At 41.9% G+C, this 21554-nt stretch overlaps 2 protein-coding genes across 2 annotated transcripts; one reads left to right on the top strand and one right to left on the bottom strand.

Moving 5' to 3' along the window:
- Positions 1 to 15622: 15622 nt before the first annotated feature.
- Positions 15623 to 17823, top strand: LOC116262700 (pectinesterase-like). Its single transcript, XM_031642181.1, has 2 exons — positions 15623 to 16571; positions 17138 to 17823. Exons 1-2 carry the CDS (start codon positions 15623 to 15625, stop codon positions 17821 to 17823), a joined length of 1635 nt encoding a protein of 544 aa, XP_031498041.1.
- Positions 17824 to 19339: 1516 nt separating this feature from the next.
- Positions 19340 to 21312, bottom strand: LOC116261875 (pectinesterase-like). The gene is made up of 2 exons (XM_031640788.2): positions 20316 to 21312; positions 19340 to 20210 (listed from the first exon to the last, which is right to left on the bottom strand). Exons 1-2 carry the CDS (start codon positions 21304 to 21306, stop codon positions 19519 to 19521), a joined length of 1683 nt encoding a protein of 560 aa, XP_031496648.1. The 5' UTR covers positions 21307 to 21312; the 3' UTR covers positions 19340 to 19518.
- Positions 21313 to 21554: the final 242 nt, after the last annotated feature.

Here is a 21554-nt window from a genome sequence, read left to right as displayed (position 1 = left end):
GTTTCACCGAATCTTGCTAACGAAGCTTCTTCCCCTAGGCTAATGCAGGGGATGTTGCTTCAGCTTCGGCCAACTAAAGTTTGTTTCGAGCAGATCATTTATATGGACTCTCAGTTTTGGCTTTATGTAGGTTTTTTATTTGAAGACAACTTATGCCCACTCTCTTGGCCTTCACTTTCTTGGCTGTTCCTGTACTACTTCACATGTTTGGTGTGAAAATTTTTGAGTTTTATTCTCTTTCACGACTTGCGCTTGTTGGATTGCTTAGTCTTTGGTGCATAGGTCGCTTTGAAGTCGCTAATTTGATTACATATATGTAAACGGGACGCCCTCTATATCAGATGGATGATGTTGACTTATAGTCTCAGTGCCGAACGGGTATTTCCTTACAATAAAGAATAAATATAATTTTATACTCGTTTCCTATCTCTAAGATGTGGCCCTTTGACATTTTTCGACTGCGGTTTCATCCCATCAAAACTTTAGCGAAATTTTCACTTGCTAGTCCAATAACTGGTGAAGTCAAGGGCTTGCTGCTCTTTGAGGAAAGAAAATCATGGAAATAGACTCATTTGAATCGTACGGTTTGGAAACTGCGAGCTTCACGATATTAGCAAGGTGCAGTAACTACTAATGGGCCCACAATATTGACATTTAGGAATATCTTTGCTTTTCAGATCAGCAACACCAGTTCACTTATCAGATGCTTGACTTGTGTAGTTGTGCCAATCAGGAACATGCTTCTCCTACAATTTATTCTATATTTCTTCTTCCAAATCTTGCACTAAAGAATTGCAGGCAGTGATTCTACAAGCTAGGAGATCATGTATTCCGGACGAGCCACTCATATGTATGTGAGACGCACGCACCATCGGTCCATCAGTCACCAAAGACTCTTTTAACTCGAAGTCATAAGCCAACCACCTAAAACAAAACTAATATGGTTTTCTTTTGTGATCAGGTTGTTTAAGAGAGAACGGAGGTCGTTTTGTTGATTGAACACAACTGAAGGAACCTAAAAAAAATTAAGTTTGATGGACGTAAAATGTCGCGCCCATATGGAGGAGTCTTTTTCCTTGCCTGGTGTTAAGGAAATCAAGAACCATTGAACATAAACGTTGGAAAATATTTGAGGAAATGAAATTTTTTAGAAAGACTTGAGCGTGCCTTCTTCGCCTCTTACCATTGCCTCAACCGGTGACTTAAAAGAGAGAGCTGCTTGTTGTTAAAAGAATGAATCTGATGGTATGTCAGTCAAGAAGAAGAACAGGGGCAGGATTTACGTGTGGTTCGGCTTGAACGCCTACGTCCACGGGAGGAAATCAACAACTTTTCTTATTTTTGCTCTGTTACATTTGCACGTTGCAGAGTATAATTTATTTTGAGTTTACAACGGCTGAAAGAGCCAAGAGAGGAAAGAATGAGTGGAAGGAAAGTCGACGATCTGCAACGTTCTTTTCTTCAACGTTCCTTTAGGAATTGTCTTTCCATAACAGAGTAAGGAAACTCGTTGGGAGGGATGCAACGGATATATCTCCATGAGTTGATTTTCTCCAAGGGCTGTAACAATCTCCCCCTCAAGTTGGTGCACAGATGTCAATCTGTCCCAACTTGTTTGAAATAAATTTGTGCTTGTTCTGTCCAAGAGCTTTTGTTAGGATATCCGCAAGTTGATTGTCACTATTAACATATGGAGTTTCTATAGTTCCATCTTGAATTTTTTCTCTAATAAAATGACAATCAACTTCTATATGTTTCGTCCTCTCATGAAAAACTGGATTTGCTCCAATATGGATTGCTGCCATGTTGTCACACAGGAGTTTCATGGGGTTCTTTACGTCCACCAGCATGTCTTTCAATAAAGCTTTCAACCATACCAGTTCACAAGTGCAAGATGCCATAGCCCTATATTCTGCCTCTGCACTTGATCGAGCTACGACTGACTGTTTTTTGCTCCTCCATGTTACTAGATTTCCTCCAACAAACGTGCAATAGCCTGATGTAGATCTTCTGTCATTGGGATTACCAGCCCAATCTGCATCGGAGTATCCAAAGACTTCAAAAGATTTGTTTCTTTTCATTAAAATCCCTTTTCCAGGCGTTCCCTTTAGATACCTTACTATTCTATGCGCTGCTTCCACATGTGTCGATCTTGGCTTATGCATGAATTGACTTATAAGACTAACTGCATAAGTAATATCTGGACGAGTAACAGTAAGGTAAATTAGCTTGCCGACCAATTTTTGGAAACTATGAACATTTTTCACCATTTCACCATCATCATGCGTAAGTTTGCAGTTGAGTTCTAATGGAGTGTCGGCTGGCTTAGCTCCCATGCATCCAGTTTCCTTAAGGAGATCCAAAACATATTTCCGCTGACATAAGAATATTCCTTTATCTGAGTGTGCTACTTCTATACCCAAAAAGTACCTTAATCTGCCTAAATCTTTTATTTCAAATTGGCTATGAAGATACTTCTTGACTCGGTTCATGAAGTCAATATCGTCACCTATCATAATGATGTCGTCAACATACACAAGGAGAATTGTGATCTTTGAACCTCGTGTGGAAACAAACATGGTGTAGTCCGCGGAGCTTCTTTTGAATCCAATCTTGGCAAGCGCATCACTAAGACGGGAAAACCATGCACGTGGAGATTGCTTAAGTCCATAAAGGGCCTTTTTTAATCGACACACGTATCCCATCTTGTTTTCAATGCCTTGAGGAACCTCCATGTAGATCTCTTCATTGATATTTCCATGCAAGAATGCATTTTTTACGTCAAGTTGCATAATATCCCATTCTTTATTTGCAGCAACTGAGAGTAACGTTCTGACCGAATTCATTTTTGCAACTGGTGCAAAGGTTTCAGTGTAATCTTCTCCTTCAGTTTGAGTGAACCCTTTTGCTACTAGTCGGGCTTTGAAGCATTCAATGGTGCCATCACTTTTATATTTTACCTTGTAGATCCATTTGCATCCCACAATCTTCTTCCCATCTGGCAGAGGTACTAGGTCCCAAGTATTATTTTTCTGTAGTGCTGAAATTTCCTCTGTCATGGCATCTCTCCATTGTTTGTCTTTGCTAGCCTCCTCATAGTTTTTTGGTTCTTGGATAGAATAGGTCTTTAGGATATAGTCTTTGTAGGATTCAGACATGTTGTCAAAGGTAAAGTAGTTGTCGATGGAGTGAGAGTTGTAGGTGGATAGGTAAGTGTAGTAGTCACTAAGCTTAGATGGAACTTTTTTTTGTCTTGATGAACTTCTAGGGTTTTCGGTTTTCCGTACTGGTGGACTCAAGTTGACTGGTTTGTTGGTTCGCCACAGGTTGGTTTGATTGACTGGTAAGTTCAAGTTGAGGGGCTAACTCAGCTGACTCAGGTTCATGAAGGTTTTGGTGTTGTTCTTCATTGGAGGCATTGTCATTGACGAGAGGCTCAGGAGCAGCATGATGAACATCATCAAAAATTCCAACTAGTGGGCGCATGGAGTTGTTGACTTTTGTTTCTTCCTGTCTAGAAAGATCATAATATGGCTCTTGCTCAAAAAATTTGACGTCTCTAGTCACAAAATATTTTTTTAAAATTGGATCATAACATTTGTATCCCTTTTTTCTACTAGAATAACCAAGAAAAATACACTTCATAGCTCTTTTGTCAAGTTTATTTCGAAAAACAGCTTGTATATGAGTAAAACATTTACACCCAAACACTTTTAAGTGTTGGATGGAAATTTTTCTATTCAACAAAAATTCAAGAGGAATTTTAAAATCAATACTAGAGCTTGGAATTCTATTGGCAAGGTAACAAGCTGTTCCAATAGCGTCGGTCCAAAACTTTTGAGGAACATTCATGTGTATCATGAGAGAATGGGCAATATTGAGTAATTGCCGATTTTTACGTTCCGCCACTCCGTTTTGTTGCGGTGTTCCGACACAAGAGTTTTGTGGTTGAATTCCGCATTTTCGCATAAATTCTTTTAATGTTTCATGCATGTATTCCCCTCCATTGTCGGACCGAAGCTTTTTTATTCTAATACTATATTGTGTGAAAATCATGTTATAAAATTCTTCAAAAATTTTTGGAACTTCACTTTTGAATTTTAAAAAATATAACCATGTGACACGAGACTTGTCATCAATGAAAGTCACATAATACTTATAACCCGAATAAGAGTCTACCGGGGCTGGTCCCCAGACATCGGAATGTACCAAATCAAAGAATTCAGTAGATCGTTCAGAAGCATGATGAAAAGGTAATCTAGATGACTTGGCAAATTCACATGCATCACAAGCAAAATGATCAACATGGACATTAGGAAACAAAAGTTTAAAAGTACGATCTGAAATATGCCCCAACCGAGAGTGCCACTTTTGATAATCTGAAAAACATGCATTTTTGGAGTAGGTAAGAAGGCTCGAGTCTGGCTGATCCATCACGTACAGCCCATTGAGTTCACGCCCCCTACCAATCTCCCTCCTCGTTGTAAGGTCCTGAAAGATCACTTCCTTTTGGAGAGAAAATAACCAGACAGTTGTGAGATTTTGTTATTTTACTAACAGAGATTAAGCTAGCAGATATGTTAGGCACATATAAAACTGTAGAGCAGGTTTTATTCTGAAGCAAAGATGCTTCCCCAATCCCATTGACAGCAATGGGGGCTCCATTAGCAGTAAAAACAGGACCCCTTTTTACATTTTCTAAATTAGCTAACTTTAAAGGGTCACTTGTCATGTGATCTGTAGCACCGGAATCAATAATCCAAGGAGATAATTTGTTTGAAAAAGTGTAAAGAGCATGAGACATACCTTCTTTATTGTGAACAGGTTGGGAGGAAACTAAGTTCGTCTTGGAAAATTGCTGAAAGAATTTTTCCAGATCTTCTTTGGTGACGAAATTTGCTGTGTCACTTTGCTTGGTCATAGGAACCTTCTCCCGAATAGGACGTCCAACCAATTCCCAGCATTTCTCACGGAGATGTCCTGGTTTTTTGCAATGAGTGCACTTGATCTTGCTCCGATTTCTTTGGTAGCTGTTGCTACTAGTTTGATTTTTTGAGGTGGTTGCATCGTTGAGAGCAAGATAAGCCATCTTCTCGGATGATTCCTCACTGGTTTGGATATTGGGCAGTTGGTTCATGACTTTACGCCTAGAGTGTTCTCGTTGTATAGCTTGACATACACTATTGAAGTTAGGAAGGGGAGTAGTCATAAGAATTTGACTTCTAAATCCTTCGTAATCACTACCAAGGCCAGCAAGAATCTTGAATACTTTGTCTTCCTCTACACGTTGTTTGTAAATTTCTGGATCTGAGGTCGGTGGTCTGTATTGCATAAGTTCTTCCCATAAACTACGATTTTGGCTCAAGTACATATGCAAAGGTTTGTCTCCAAGGATTAACTTAGCAATTTCGGCCTGAATCTGATAAACTCTAGCAGCATTGTTTTGTTCACTAAAAAGATCTTTCAAAGTTTCCCACAATTCTTTTGCAGTCTCTTGATATAACAGTGTATCAGATATGTGAGATTCCATAGAGTTTAAGAGCCAGGACATTACCAGATCGTTCTCCGACTCCCATCCTTTGTATTGTGGATCTGTCTTGGGTGGCTGTTTGACGTCGCCATTTATGTACCCAATCTTTGATCTGCCACTGAGGAAGAGTCGAGCTGCTCTGGCCCAACTGAGGTAGTTTGCTCCATTCAACAACGTTGAGGTGATCTTCAAGGTATGATTGTTGTGATCATCCTTTGTTGTTTTGGATGAATCCCTGCTGTCGTTTCCATGGGACTCTGCCATAGGTATGAGTAGAGGATGCCTCTTGATAACAAGAGGAAAGAATGACAGAGTCTTATGCACAGAGGTGCTCTGATACCATGTTAAAAGAATGAATCTGATGGTATGTCAGTCAAGAAGAAGAACAGGGGCAGGATTTACGTGGTTCGGCTTGAACGCCTACGTCCACGGGAGGAAATCAACAACTTTTCTTATTTTTGCTCTGTTACATTTGCACGTTGCAGAGTATAATTTATTTTGAGTTTACAACGGCTGAAAGAGCCAAGAGAGGAAAGAATGAGCGGAAGGAAAGTCGACGATCTGCAACGTTCTTTTCTTCAACGTTCCTTTAGGAATTGTCTTTCCATAACAGAGTAAGGAAACTCGTTGGGAGGGATGCAACTGATATATCTCCATGAGTTGATTTTCTCCAAGGGCTAACACTTATTATATTGTAATCTTATAAATAGAGCAAGCGATGAAATAAAGAAATCTCCTCCTGATTTTTCTGTCTTGGATGTAGGCATCTTAGTCGATCCAAGTGAAACTTGTTGCCTTGTGTCATGTGTTGATTGTTCTTTCTCTTCCGCTCAACTTAATAGTCCCTTCATACTCCACTCCTCGCTCATAATCGTAGACCATCGTTAATTTGTCTGGCTCCCTTCGTCTCCAGTCCTCGCTCATAATCACAGACACGGAGGGAGAGAGTCGTACTAGAATGCAGTTTACCGAGCTCACTGTCACCTTCTTCCAACTCTTCATCGTTCGCCTTCCATTCTCACATTCGTAGGAAAACGTCAGAGGCCTGCAATGTCAAATGCCACCACGAACCCCGACTTTTCGAAGGCTGTGCTTCTCCAGCAAGGCCACGCAGGCCTCTACCAGTACGGCCTACCTTGTTATGAAGTCCCTCTTTCTGCCTCCTCCTCCCTCATCAACCGGACCATCACGATCAACACTAGCTTTACCCTGCAATCAGTAGGCGCCTTCAATGACTGCCTCCTCCTTACTGACCTATATTTGATTGGAGATTACCTACATCCAAACCCGAATCCTATTAGATGTAATTTCTTAAATCGGGAACCTATCCGATTTCTTAATTGTATCTCAATTTTTTTTTGTTTTTTTTTCTAACCGATTTTTTTAAAGCAGTTCAGAGTCGGATATGGGATCTAAATTGGACTTATTGACATCCCAACTTACAATGTAGAGTTTAAGTAAAAAAACGGAATTGTCTTTGGGTAAAATAATGCAGTATATAGAAGAAATTGAAGCATGGATGTTGTGTAAAACAGGCCACCCGTAATATATATAGTCCAGACAAAGGAAACTCTAGCCTATTCACGTGCTCGAATTAAAGCCAAAAGAAAATGAAAGCAGTTACAGTACTGGAGCTAGAATAGCATCCGAACATGTCATATAGAAAAATTCTGTGGGTCAGTGGGTCATACAGTGTTTGAGAGATCATTTCACGTGTCTATACCTCTGTTTTCATACAAGAAATAAGGCATTACTCAAACAGGATCTAGATGCCATTTTCCAAATGCACACAAGGATGATAAATATTCATGGTTGGTACGCAAGGCACACAGACTTAGCATGCATGTTTAGTAGGAAATATTGGTACGACGTGCCCATATGGGTTTCCCACAAACCGTGTCTGATGGACTCACATTTCTGCGTTGGGAATAGTTGACAATGCAAGTTGGTTTCTTGTGCAGTGGGCAGGGCTTCGTGGGAGTAGGAATTACAGTTAGAAACACAGCAGGCTGGGCCATCCAAAGGCCAAGCAGTAGCAGTTAGGAGTTGCGCCGATTTCTCCACACTCTACCACTGCAGCTTTGAGGGCTACCAAGACAGAGTCTGCACTCACTCACTCCAATAGGGAATGCGACATCTACGGCACCATAGACTTCATCCTCCGCAATGCCGCCATGGTGTCTCAGCTTTCCATCATCTCTACCAGGCTGCCATTACATAGTCGTGCAACATGTTAACGGCTCAAGGCAGAAGTGACCCGAATCAGAACGCAGGTATATCCATCTTGAACACCAACATCTTGGTCGCCCTCGACCAAGCTGCAACCCACCAGCGGGTTATGACCTACCTTGGGCTGCCTTGGACACAATACTGGAGGACCATTGTTATGCGTTGCTTCATTGATAGCTTCATGAGTCCTGTTGGTTGGTCAGCTTGGTCAGGTGACTTTACTTTTAGCTCTCTGTATTAAGGAGAGTATGATAATAGGTGGACCACCAAGAAGGCGCGGTGGCCTGGGTAGTTTCGATGACCCCAGCAACTTCACAGTGGTCAACTTTGTGGAAAGGGATGCAATGTGGTTGCCTCGCCCTGCTGTGGGCTTCTCCATGGGGGCTCGAATGAGTTGGAGAAATCAACTATCAACGAATGTCCCCCTTCCAGGCCGCTGCAGGTAATAATGCCATGATCATTTTGTTTCACTACCAAGTTCTGGAAAGGGGCACAATGATATCTGATTAGTTGTAAAAATAAAAATTGTCTTTTTGTAGCTCCCAGAGGTTTTGATACTGTCGAACCTTTTACTTTCTTGTAGTACCACTTAAAGATGCATAGACCGATTGTGTGGTGAGGGACTACTCGCTCCAAGTAACCTGATTATGCACGCAATGGTTTGATTGACTTTGGGTTACAACTTCCTCTTCAATGTCTAGCCAGTTAGTCAAAGAGCTTTCTCGCCATCTACATGCAGTCGGCGGATTTATGGAACCAACTTTTTTGCTTTTGTGTTGGGAAAAAGGAAACTACCCCAAGTCATCGAAGTTAGGAACCGGATAGTCGCCGTCTAAGTTATTGACATCATTTTTTGGTTTTACAAAAACACTTGGCCACCATTTTTTTTCCCTCAGTAAACATTAAACTGAAGGGTGCAGGTAAACACAATTAACTTCTAGAGGCATATGTCAATTTCAGATCGATGTTTGAGTTGACAGTTCGTACAAAACCACCATGTGGCTCTGATTGGGAGCTTTCTCGTCCTTCTCAAGCAGTAGGGATTTTTTGTGTATAAAAAAACCACATTTTTTCACCTCTTCATCTTTTACCTAAGAGGGCGTGGCCTTTTTAATTTTCAATGTATTTTAGAAATTTGGCATAAAAAAATTGATTATAACGTTCGACCTCCAAACATTGAGTCTACTTCCTATGGACCTCCAGACATCTTTCTTTGATGTTTACTTAATTAAGAAAAAGTAACCTTCAACTTCCCTACTCAGTGAAGCACAAGAGAAGTCTTGATACCCAAGCCCAAGCTCAACCCTGCTCGACACAGTTAAAATAAAAATTATTTTTTAAATATATAAAAAATACGTACGAGGCTGAATTAGGCCTCATTGAACCAACTCGAACCGGGCCAAGTTTCTCAGGCTCATTTGTGCCACGTACCAGGTACTCTTCGAGTACTCGGCCGGCCTGATGCCTAACATAGTTATAACTAAACTGGTGGAGTAGTCCATGTTGGGACCTAAAGGAAATACTTTTACACTTCGGTCTTTTCAATACTACTCGCGTTTTGAAAAGAGAATCTGAAAAATATAAAATAGAATGGCTACAAAGTACTTGAGGCCTCCCTTTTGGCAGTCGTCATTGCATGCTATCGAGGAATTTAAAAACTTGGGAAACCATTCGAATCCTGCGACAGTCGGCTAATCGTATTTCCATTTAATTAGATTCATAATGGGATATGATGAATGATCATGTTCGACATACTCTTACAATTTATGCGTCCAATCAATACCCCGGAACGTAAATTAATTTTGTTGTTAATCATGCGTCTGGCATTGTCACATTGTTCATGACGCTTGCGTCCACGTTAGCTTGGGGAAGCAAAGATCTTGCGATTTTTTGTTGTTGGCTACGGAAGCAAGGCCAAAATATTTTGTATCCAATCTTGGTTCTCTTTCTCTGCACCTCTCCACTTTTAGATCATCTACCACATCTGCATGCGCCGGCGCCGGAGGAGGTACTATAGATTCTTGGAAAGAAACCAATCAGCCAAATGATTTAATGTCCTGTTTTATCCCCAACCATATGGCTATCGTCATCTAAGAAAAAATTTTACGTGTGTGTCATAATCTAAGAAATTAACCATTATTTGCAATTATATGTATAGGTCTGTGCACACTTGCATTGTGCACATGTTCTTATGCATGGCACATACTCATAAAAGTGGGCTAGGGACATATATTTTCAAGAAGTGAAGTCGATATTTTCAAGCTTAAACTTCGAATGCTTAATTTACAATCTGGGTGTCTAATTTATTCTTATTTTTACATCACGAAGGGTTAGAATGTTTGCTAACGTTCGCTTGGTTTGGAAGTTTAATCCAACTCTATAACTCATAGTTAAATGTCAGTCCAATTAACTTTTTTCCCACATATAGTGAAAATGTAGACACTAGATCTGACGAATTGGTTGCATTAATTCGTGCCTGAACAGATTTATAATCTGTAAGTAGATCATCTACTTTTAGTGCATACCCAATTGTAAATTCACTCGGTTGAATTGGGCATCACTAGATAAAATATTTCCACCGTGCTTGCAACCTTATATTGTTGAATGAATGATCAACTTCCCAGGCTTTTCAATCTGTTCGTCAGACAGCGGCCTTGCCAATAAGAATTCCACGCAACGCACATGCAAAGCCGTCCTCTGATCATGCAAAACACACTGCTTTGCAACGGTGGGCGGTGGGTTTCTCAGTTTTTGAAGAGTAGCGACCCCATTTCCCAATAGGGGATGAGGCTGTCTTGTGATTTTGGTGAACTTACTATATTCAATACAACTCGAGAAAGTAGAGCTTAACAGGCCAAAAGAATAGTATCTATAAAAATTAAATTAATCATCAGTTTTTTATCAGGCCATCACTATGAACAGCCCATCACCAAGAAACCAAAGGAAATTAAGTTTCTTAAATAATCCCAGATTAAGTTTCTTAAATAATAGGCAGAAGTAAAAAAAAAACTGGCTTCAAGCAGGCGGCTGATTTGATTAATGGAATGTGATTCACCAGCTGACACAAAAGAAATGCTTGTGTTTTTATTTATTTTGGAAAAATTAATGTAATGATAAATTTCTACCATTTCATAACCAAACAAGCTGAATCATTGAGGGGGCGGCCACTCATCTTGGAATCAGCAGATTCGGTCGATCATCGCAGCTTTTACATTAATATCAGTGTCAAAGTTGAACTTGTTTCAATTGTATCAAAGTAGGAATGGCAGCCAGGCTCTCTGCAATTTAATTATGCTTCAGAAATTAAAAATTATTCAACCGCAGGTAGGGCGCAAGCACTAGTGGGAAGGTCAAGTGGCTGCGGTTCCATTTGATGACTGCCAATAACGCTTTCACAGTCTCAAATTTGGTGCTGGGGAATTCTTGGTTGCCTAAGACGACTGTGCACTTCACAGCATGACTGGCTTCAACCATGAAGAAGAAGTACATAATGATGGACAAAGATGGGCTTAGGTGGAACCATACGTGTCAAAGATGATCGACAGTCGGCCGCTTCCATTGGGGGATTAATTTTATTGCTTATGATCGTAAGCATATGGGATTCACAAATTTAGCATGATCAGACATTCCCCCTAATATCGCGTCAGCGGAAGACAATGAAATGACACGTGCTTAGTTAATTTGAGGAATGCGAATCTTTTGCCACATCAACAAACGCATGTCACATTATATTGATGGATCAAGAAAGGTTGAGGTCACACTGCAATCGACCATGAAAGGAAATTGACGAAAGGTTTATAATATAAATATATATAATATAAATATATATAATATTTAAATTATTTTTGACAAATCTGACATAAAATTTAAGAACTTTTAATGTCACCATGAAAAATGGTGAAAGTACAATGTATAAATTAGATACCAAAAATGAAAACGTTAACTAGAGTTATAATTGATAGATATAGACATTGGACATTCCTACGAAACGTAACATTTGTGAAAAAACGATACGTGTATTGTACAGAAAATTAGAATGAGGCATAGAACGTAAGACGAAAGTGGTTCATTGTGAGAACAATATTGCATGTGAAAAAAGTTCCATTGATATTGCTATTGTCTTCCTGTAAAAGAAGCGACTGTAAAAAAAACTCCCACGTTGCAGCTGTAGTAGGAAAGGGTTTCCCAGCAATCGGCATCACAGTTCGCAACACAGTTGGACCAAAAAAAGCTCAGGGGGTAGCACTTAGGAGCAGCAACAACCGCTCGGCCTTTCACCGCTGCAGCTTCGAAGGACACCAAGACACCCACTCCCTCAGGCAGATTTACAAAGAGTGCAACATCTACTTCATCATCTTCGGAAACGCTGCCATCGTCCTCCGGAACATCAACATCTTTGCAAGGTGACCAACACGGGGACAGCACAGTGCCAGACGGACCCAAACCAAAACACCAGCATCTCCATCCACCAGTGCAACATCTTGGCCAGTTCGGATTTGGCCAGGATGGCGAACATGAGGATGTATCAAGGGCCTACTCTAGAACTGTGATCATGTTCTCCTATCTTGATAGCCTGATCACCCCACCGACTATCGTGGTCCGACGATTTTGCACTGAAAACGGGGAGTATAACAACCGTGGGAATGGCGCAAGAACCAGTGGAAGTGTCAAGTGGCCGGGGTTCCATTTGATGATCGCCAATGATGCTTCGAAATTCACAGTCTCCAATTTGGTGCAGGGGAATTCTTGGTTGCCTAGGGCGACTATGCCCTTCACAGCCTAACTGGCATCAACCAGCTAGCAAGCTTCCTTCACTATATCTTTTTAATGTGGTGAACCCAATTCCCCTATTGTTGGTAGAAAGTTTTATGTGTTTTTCTCTGCCCATTTGCCTTACATGTGAGTGCAATTAATAAAGCTAAAGTCTGCCGACTAGCTTTGTGTGCTATTGTAGAAGACGTTTGAACAAAGCTCCTGTATGATTGCTTTGAAATACTATATTTTTAACGTTGACGTTCTATTAAAAAAAAAGAAATAAAACATGATAAATCATGCTATGTTTATTAACATTGCACGGACAAATTTACACGTAACTGCTTAACCTTTGATGTATTCTCAAATAATAACTTAATGGTCGAAAATTACAAGTATAATCGCCTTATTTTATGAAACAATTTGTAAACACATTCTTCACCGATGACAATTTTATCCTTAATATAAAAAAGTAATTTCTTTCAGGAAAAATTTTGCAAACTGCATTTTTTAAGTCAAGTCTGTCTTTCTTTCTCCCTTTCTAGATCTCTTGCATTTTATCCCGACAATCACGCACTTAAAAAAACGAAAAAAGATGAAATTATAGAGAGAGTACCAAAAAGGTGTATATCGCAGAAAGTTCTTTGTTTAAAATAATTTTTTTTATCAAGGGTAAAATACACTTCTTAGTAATATTTTAATTTTTTATTCATGAAGTCCGTTTGTGAATTATTTTCGAAAATTAGATGATAATTATGTATATATTTTTAAATGTTTAGACAATTACTCGTAAATATGGTAGCAGCCGAGCGAATGTTTTTATTCAGCTAATTAGATGGATGGAATTTAATGACAGTTACATTGACCACGACAGGTAAGTAAGGCTCGCCTAGCCAATTTAAAATTTTTAATGTGTGGCGTCCATGTATTGCAAAAAAGAGCTTACGCCCATGAACGTGATTATTGCAAAAGTTAAGATCGTAACTGGACATTTTCTTGTTTTAATAGTCGATGAATGCGCTTACCTCATCCAGGAAGTGTAGTCAACAATGTTTTAAACACTTACGGAATGGATGTCAACGGATTGAATTTGAATCCGATATAGTTTTAATCACATCCGTTTTTTCATAAATTCAGATTTAAATACAATCTGAATATGAACTCGAAATCCAATTTTTACAATCCAAATCCATATCTGAATCTACATCTGACTATGTTCAAGCTGATTTTCAAAAAGTAAGAGCGTTTGATTAAATGTAGTAGTGAATCTACATCTACTCAGATATTTATTTGTATTTGAATCCGATTAGATGTAATTTGATTTCATACATGAATGTTAATTTTGTTTTCATATTTGATGTTTTCGAAACGGTTTCAATTGAATATACAATTTTAAATCAAATATATTAACATCCTTAAAACCGCACGGAAATGGAATTCTAACCAAACCTGTGGACATTTTTAACCTTTCACATTAGATTCCAACTCTTGGTCTACCCGTTGGTTTGGGGAGTGGGGTCGGGGGTTGGCCTCACGTTGGGGTTTTTTTCCTGATCCATTTGTGGTGGTTCGTCAAAGTCAACTTTCTTCAAACTGTTACATGGTCAGAAAAAGACAGGCCTTCCTACAAAATTTAAATACTCTCGCTGATTCCACCTTCAAATTTATGCCTGTCCCGAATCCGTCTATGAAACGCTTCTAACCCAACGGACTATATCAGCTCACCTCATTAATTTTTTTTTTTTGAAGTATCTCATACTTGAGTTAAGTAAGTAGGTCATGAGCTGAGCCCCATAATTTGATCCCAATACAGGAGGTTGTTCTACCTTCTCTCGGGAACTGTTCAATTGATATGACTACATGGAGTTCAATTTATATGACTAGAGGAGCTTCATTCGGGTGGTCAAATTACAGGTCGGGGTTGTATGTGCGTGCGGTTTCCCATGTTTGTACCGGTCCTACTTGGTTTCTCATGTTCTTTTGAGCATCTAATCTTGAGATCTACTCATTCGAATCAAATTATTCCAACTTTTAGAATATATTTTGGTTCGCTATGGGCCTAATGGCTGAAAGAACGTGGCTTAATGTCTCATGCAAAATTAAGAAAACAATTTAATGATCCCGCAAATGAAATGCATATAATGAACATTCTTACTAACGTTCCCTTCAAAAGGAAAAAACGAAGAGAGTGCCTTTTTGGCCTAGCGATGCAGATATCATAAATATATTATATCCGTGGCCAAGCCCAATAATTTGACCTATTTGGACAGCTGTGTCTGGGCTAATCGCACCTAGCTTTAAGGCAATACGGTGGGAGAGGAAAAACTTCACGGTTGCCATGGCTTGTCTTCGGAGGGAGGGATAGATGCAACTAGAGGGCTGGCACGGATGCCCTTAGTCTCAAGATGAGCGGCTATTGCTTAAAAAAGCCATTGGTTTCAGATATGACGTCTTAGTTGTCTAGCTTCTGGGCAGGCGACTTGTCGTGATCTACCTACTATCTTACAAGTTAGCCAATTTATATTCTCATTACGGGTCTATATAGATGGTGCAGCATTTAAAAACGTAAGGCTAAAGGTGTAAACAAGATGGTGCAGATAATATCTTTCTGTTTCTCTTTTCGAAAGTGATTTGGCGGATGATATGAACTGATGAGCTATTCAATATCCACAGCCAAAATAAACGATAAAGAATTTTAATTTCTTTTAAAATGATCATATGGCGAATTCTATAATTTGAAGGGAGGCCCTAACTGCAAGAAATGGCAAAAGGGACAAGCCCATACTGCGCGGACAACGTCGCATAGTAGTGGGTATTCTTTGTTATATGTTGCAACCGAGTTGCGTCCATCCTGTGGTGGAGTCAAATTAGGTTGCTGGAGTTGCTGAATCAAGGGCGAGAGAGTGTGATCCTGCTGATACTTGGTTGTTGACTCCAGTGTCACGAAGAGTTAAAAAAATTCATAAACAATCAATATCTACATAACGCAATCATAAACATCAGCAGTATAAATAGATCGGAGCCCACTTCCCATGGTGCACACACCAAGAAAGCAAGCGATCGAGGTGGGAGAGGAAGAGTCTCACTAATCGCCACTTACCGAACGGGAAGATGACACGCTCTATCATCATTCTCTTCCTCCTCATCTCTTTCACATGCTTTCCATTTGAAACTCTGAGCCAGATCGACTCTGCTTCTAGAGTGATCAGTCCTGAGAATGCCTGTAGCGTCACCCCCAACCCCAACTTCTGCATGTCCCTCATACCCCCCCAGACACGCACCAACTTCCATGACTACGTCCGATTCTTGGTCAACAAGTCCCTTGACCAGTCGGCCAGCTTCTCCTCCCTCATCGACCATGTTATTAAGGGCAACGCCACCCTCCCTCCGTTAGCCATGGCCGCCCTCAACGACTGCCTTCTCCTTTCCCAACTCACCACCGACTTCTTGGCCTCCTCCTCCACTACGCTCAACGGCACCGACTCCAGCCTGCCGAATGAGCAAGTCGACATGGTGCATACCCTACTGAGCGCCATCATCACCAACCAGCAGACCTGCTATGACGGACTTACTCAAGCCTCCTTCTCACACCGAGGCCACAACCTCTACGCTCCTCTGGTTAATGGATCCCGACTCTATAGTGCATCCTTAGCCTTGTTCACCCACTACTGGGTACCTAAGCTCGAGCCCGGTCGACAGTTGCTGGACGAGCTAAAGGTGGCACCAGATGGTCTACCCCGTTGGGTCGACAAGGAAATATTCCGGCATGGTTCCGGTAGGAGGATGGATCTCCAGACTGTGGGAAACGTCGTGGTCGCCCAGGATGGCAGCGGAAATTACCGCACCATAACCGACGCCATTGCTGCGGCTCCTTTCAAGAGCGACGGCGGGAGCGGCTACTTTGTGATACACGTGAAAGCCGGTGAGTACCAGGAGCAAGTGACAATTGATAAGAAAAAGAAATACATAATGATGGTGGGAGACGGGATAGGGAAGACGATCATCACCGGCAGCCGGAGCGTCGGAGGCGGGTCGACCACCTTCAACTCTGCAACCCTTGGTGAGGATCGTAACCTTGCTCGTTCTCGCTTCTTCAACGACTACTATCATATGTGTGCTGGCCCATATCATGGTCCCCTCCAGTTTCACAAGAGCAGGTCGGCTTTTTTATGGTGAACCAGCCGCTCATATGACATATAATCAGGTCATATTTAATCATATGGTGACACTTCGGGAGAGCAGCTGATATTGAATCTAAGTGGTCCCCATTTTGGTTTATGCCCAACTGGACCTGCCCCACCCCGAGATACAGTGGTTCTTTGCTGCCATACAGTAGTCTCCCCACAGATACGCGTTACACATATACAGACATAAATATGCATGATTATTCATTTACATGTTTTTATCTTTATTTATGCATGATTGTTTATTTACTGTTTTTTTTATGTATATTTATATTATCGACACAATTCCGATAGAGGCTAGCGCATTGCCCACTGACTTTGTCTGATACAATTTGCTTGGTAATTCAATTTGCTTGGTCGTTCAAGAATGCAATGTTGTGTTACATTTCAAGAAACGGCCGGTGACATATATGATCTTAAACTGACTGGTAATGGCATGCAGCTGTACAAGGGGAAGGCTTTGTAGCAATTGGCATCACAGTACGCAACACAGCAGGGCCAGCTAAAGGCCAAGCAGTGGCAGTGAGAAACGGTGCGGACCTTTCAGCGTTCTATCAATGCAGCTTTGAGGGATATCAAGACACTCTCTATGCCTACTCCCTCCGTCAGTTCTATCGGGAGTGCGACATTTACGGCACCGTGGACTTCATCTTTGGGAATGCGGCTGCCGTCTTCCAGAACTGCAACATCTATGCTCGGCTGCCGCCTGGGAAGCTAAACACCGTGACAGCACAAGGCAGGTCGGATCCGAATCAGAACACTGGCACCTCCATTGTAAACTGCAATATCTTGGCTGGTCCTGAATTATCCAAGGCAACCAACGTGAGGACCTTTCTCGGCCGGCCGTGGCGGCCATACTCTAGAACGGTGGTCATGCAGTCCAACCTTGGCAGCTTGATCGACCCTGCCGGTTGGCTGGCTTGGAGCAGTAGTTCCGCTCTGGGAACATTATACTACGGTGAGTATGGCAACCGTGGGCCAGGTGCAGACACTAGTAGGAGGGTTAAATGGCCGGGATTCCACTTGATGATGGCCAACGATGCTGGAGGCTTCACGGTGTCTAATTTTGTCCATGGAGATGTGTGGCTGCCTAAGACAACTGTGCCCTTCACAGGTGGGTTGGCTTGAAGATGATGAAGAAGAAAAACGTGCCCATTGTGGGAGAGTCGCTGTTTTATGAGATTGAATTGAGTGAATCTGCTTGTTTTTTCTCTTTAGAAGTTTGAATATGCAAGCGTTCTGATTTATGGTTCAACATATAAATAAACCTTTTGACTGCTCTTTTTGCAACAAACAAATTTGTTTCTGGAAGGCTGAGCTTGCAAGTCAAGCTGGCATGTCGCGAAGGTGAAAATAGAAGTAGTGGTAGAAGAAAAACAAATGAATGACGTGAGAGGACAGAGTAGAAGGGGGGAAAAGAGGAATAGCTAATGGGATGCTGTGACGGAGTCAAATATTTCGGCCCATCCAAGTTTGAGAGGACCAAAAACTGACGGAGAATTTGTTGCGATTCGAATGGGATCACTGGTCACAATTAACATTAACTTTTTTCTTCTTGTTCTCTCCGCGCTTGTGCGATTCTGTTGACATGCTGTGGTTGACTTTACTCTAATTTTATTCTTGCTTGCCTTGTGGATCTGAATTCAGAACTGTTCTTCTTTTACTTTTCACTTCCTACTTGAAGTCAATCTTGAAATAGTCTGTCGTTGACTTTCGTTATCATGCCAGTCTGCAACCCACCACAGGATCATTTCCAAGATGAATATTAATGGACAGCAAAAAGGTGGCATAACCAGTTAAAAGGGAGAAGATGAATGAAACGTTGGCAATTTTGACTCCCCTATTCGTTACCTGGTTTAAACACAGTAGTCACCTAGTTGTAAATTGAGAGGAAGGCAGTCTTAAGTTAACGTGATAAAAGTACTAGGCAATAGAGCGACCAATAAAATATGGTCCGGATTTCATGATGCTCACGGAATGTCTTATATGTAAGGCGGAGATCATCCTTTTTTGGTAAAAGTCCTTCCTTCTCGTCGTTATTGTCCTTCCCTTTGACAAATTCCGATCCCCATTCTCCCATGATAACATTTGTCCTGTAACTTTCTTCTAAAACCATAGTTGTTTTAGAAACGCGTCGCCAAAAAAATGGCCATTAATTTGTCCGAAGCAAACTCCAATTATAGGGCATATATATATAATTCGTAAAACCTTGTTTTACTGTTTACAGTTGTACACTATTAATTGGTATTTGCTGCATTAGGTTCCTTACAGAATCTCTTTCCCGGGTCCCAGTTAAATAAACCCGCGGCGGGGCAGGGCATGCAGAAGGATCTCATATAGTTGGCGGCTACCCACGACTTTGGAGAATGTGAAAGGCTTCGGACATTTGGCTCCTATCAGAAAACTTCCGTCTGCCTACGTTCATTCATCATCGTCAGATCGACGTAAACGAAGGGTTGAGTATTTAGGTCACTTCAGATTTTAGTAATTAATCCCGTCCCCGATTTTGCTTCCAGTACACGGCTATCTGGTGACCACTTCAGACTTCCGATCTGCTTCAGGAAACTTCAGACCGTAGATCCTTAAAAGAATCATTTTAATTGTGAGTAAATGGACGTGTTCATCATATAACAGCGCAAACAACTACAACTGGAATATGTTGCTATCTCTAAAGAGAGACACGAGTTATGAAAGAACAATGAAAATACAAAAAAAAAACAAAGGCGAGATACTTTTCTAGAAACCAAAAAGAAAAATATTTAAAACAGCTTACTGTTACTCATTTTTCGCTCTCATTTTCTGCTGAAAGTCCCAAATTCTAAATCAAATTAACCCTGTTGAGAAGGGCACACTCGTGGAATCCAACCACGTATCACCTTGAACAAAGTTGGCTACAGTGAAATTGCTCGCATCCACAGCAGCCAACACATGGAATCCAGGCCATGTAACCCTCTTGTCCGTCTTCGAACCCGCACCTCGGTTCTTATACTCCCCATAGTACAAAGTGCTCAATGCAAAGTCACCAGACCAGGGTGCCCAACCAGCAGGGTCGATCAAACTACCAATGTTTGACAGCATATACACCGTCCTCGAGTACTCCTTCCATGGCCTCCCAAGATACGACTGGATCGAGCCGTTGGCCGCCGCCAGCTCTGGTGTGGTCAAGAGAGCGGAGTTTATTATGGAGATCCCGGTGTTCTGATTCGGATCGGTTCTGCCCTGAGCCGTGAACATGTTGGACTGGCCCTGCGATGGCAGTCTGGCGTAGAGTTTGCACTTTTGAAAGACGACGGCAGCGTTGCCGAAGATGAAATCGACGGTGCCGTAGACGTCACATTCTCTGTAGAATTGCCGCAAGGAGTGAGCGTAAAGAGTGTCTTGGTATCCCTCGAAGCTGCATTTGTAGAATGTGGAAAGATCTGCGCCGTTCCTGACCGCCACCGCCTGATGCTTGGCTGGTCCGGCCGTGTTCCTGATTGTTAGTCGCATTCCCACGAAGTTCCTCCCGACTACAACTGCACCACACCAAAAAGAATATTCACATTTAAAAACTAAAATCCAATACCCGAACACAAATAACTTGAAACCTTGAGATCAATAAGGGGAGGAGAAGGTCGCACCAAAGGTGGCGGAATTGAAGGTGGTGAAGCCATCACCGACGCTACGGTTGCCGGTGATTATAGTCTTGTTGATGCCAGCCCCTACCATCATTATATTCGACTTGCTCGAGTTGACAGACACGTACTCCTCATAAACTCCCTCCTTTATCTTGATGACGTAGTAACCATAGCTGGCGTTCACATTATCAGGGGCGGCTGCAATGGCGTCGTTGATGCTGCTAAAATTCGCCTTCCCTCTCTTGGCCACCACCACAGTGGTCAAAACTGGTGCCCCACCGCGAACAGATTGCTGAACCGACCTTCTACTTGGTCCAGAGCGGAAGAAACCACCGTTCACCCATGAGGGTAGGCCATCTCTCCTCACCCTTAATTCATCTAGAAGCTGCCGGCCCTGTTTGTGCTTCTTGTGGCCCTTCTGAGCCCAGGAATGGGTGAACATGGCAAGGGAGGTGCTGTAGAGCTTGGACCCATTGACGAGCGGCTGGTAGAGGTCGCCTTTGCGTTTCAAGACGGAGGCCTGAGCAAGCCCATCAAAGCACGTCTGCTGATTGGTGACGATGGCGCTGAGGAGTGTGTGGACGTCGTCGGCCTGGTCGACGGGGAGGGTGGTGGTGGTGGTGTCGTTCAGGGTGGCGATGGAGGAGCTCAAGTAGTTGGTGGTGAGTTGGGAAAGAACAATGCAGTCTCTGAGGGCTCCGATCCCTGCGCCGGAGAGAGAGGTAGAGTTGTCCCTGAGGGATCGATCGATGAGGTGAGAGAACCTCTTCGATTGGTGCAGCGATTGGCGGACCAGGAAGCGACCATAGTCGTAGAGGTCGGACCTGCCATAGGGTGGGAGGACGGACCTGCAGAAGTCTGGGTTGGTAGTGATGTTGCAGGCTTTATCAGGGGTGACGGGTGCAGTGACGTTCTGAGAGAAAGAATGAGGGACGAGAAAGAATATGAAAGTGACGACAGTGAAGACGCGGAAGATCATAACGAAGCGCGTCATCTCTCTCTCTCTCTCTCTCTAGCTTGCTAGCCGAGTGTGCTTTACTTGTCCGATAGATGGGGGCTTATATAGCAGTCCTCGCTTTCCCATGGAAAACCGCGGAATGAATTTATGAAACGTTCTTTTTCTGAAATCCATCTTCCAGTTGTAAGCAATTTATGTTAAAATTCGTCTATTGTATACATTTGGAGAAACAATCACAGTTTTTGAGGTTTAAGTGGGAAAGTCTATATGATGTGCAGTACAGC

The sequence above is a fragment of the Nymphaea colorata genome, chromosome 10, assembly GCF_008831285.2.
Source record: "Nymphaea colorata isolate Beijing-Zhang1983 chromosome 10, ASM883128v2, whole genome shotgun sequence".
Lineage (NCBI taxonomy): Eukaryota > Viridiplantae > Streptophyta > Magnoliopsida > Nymphaeales > Nymphaeaceae > Nymphaea > Nymphaea colorata.
Note: the sequence above shows the minus strand (reverse complement) of the source record. Positions and strands in the feature narration are given on the sequence as shown.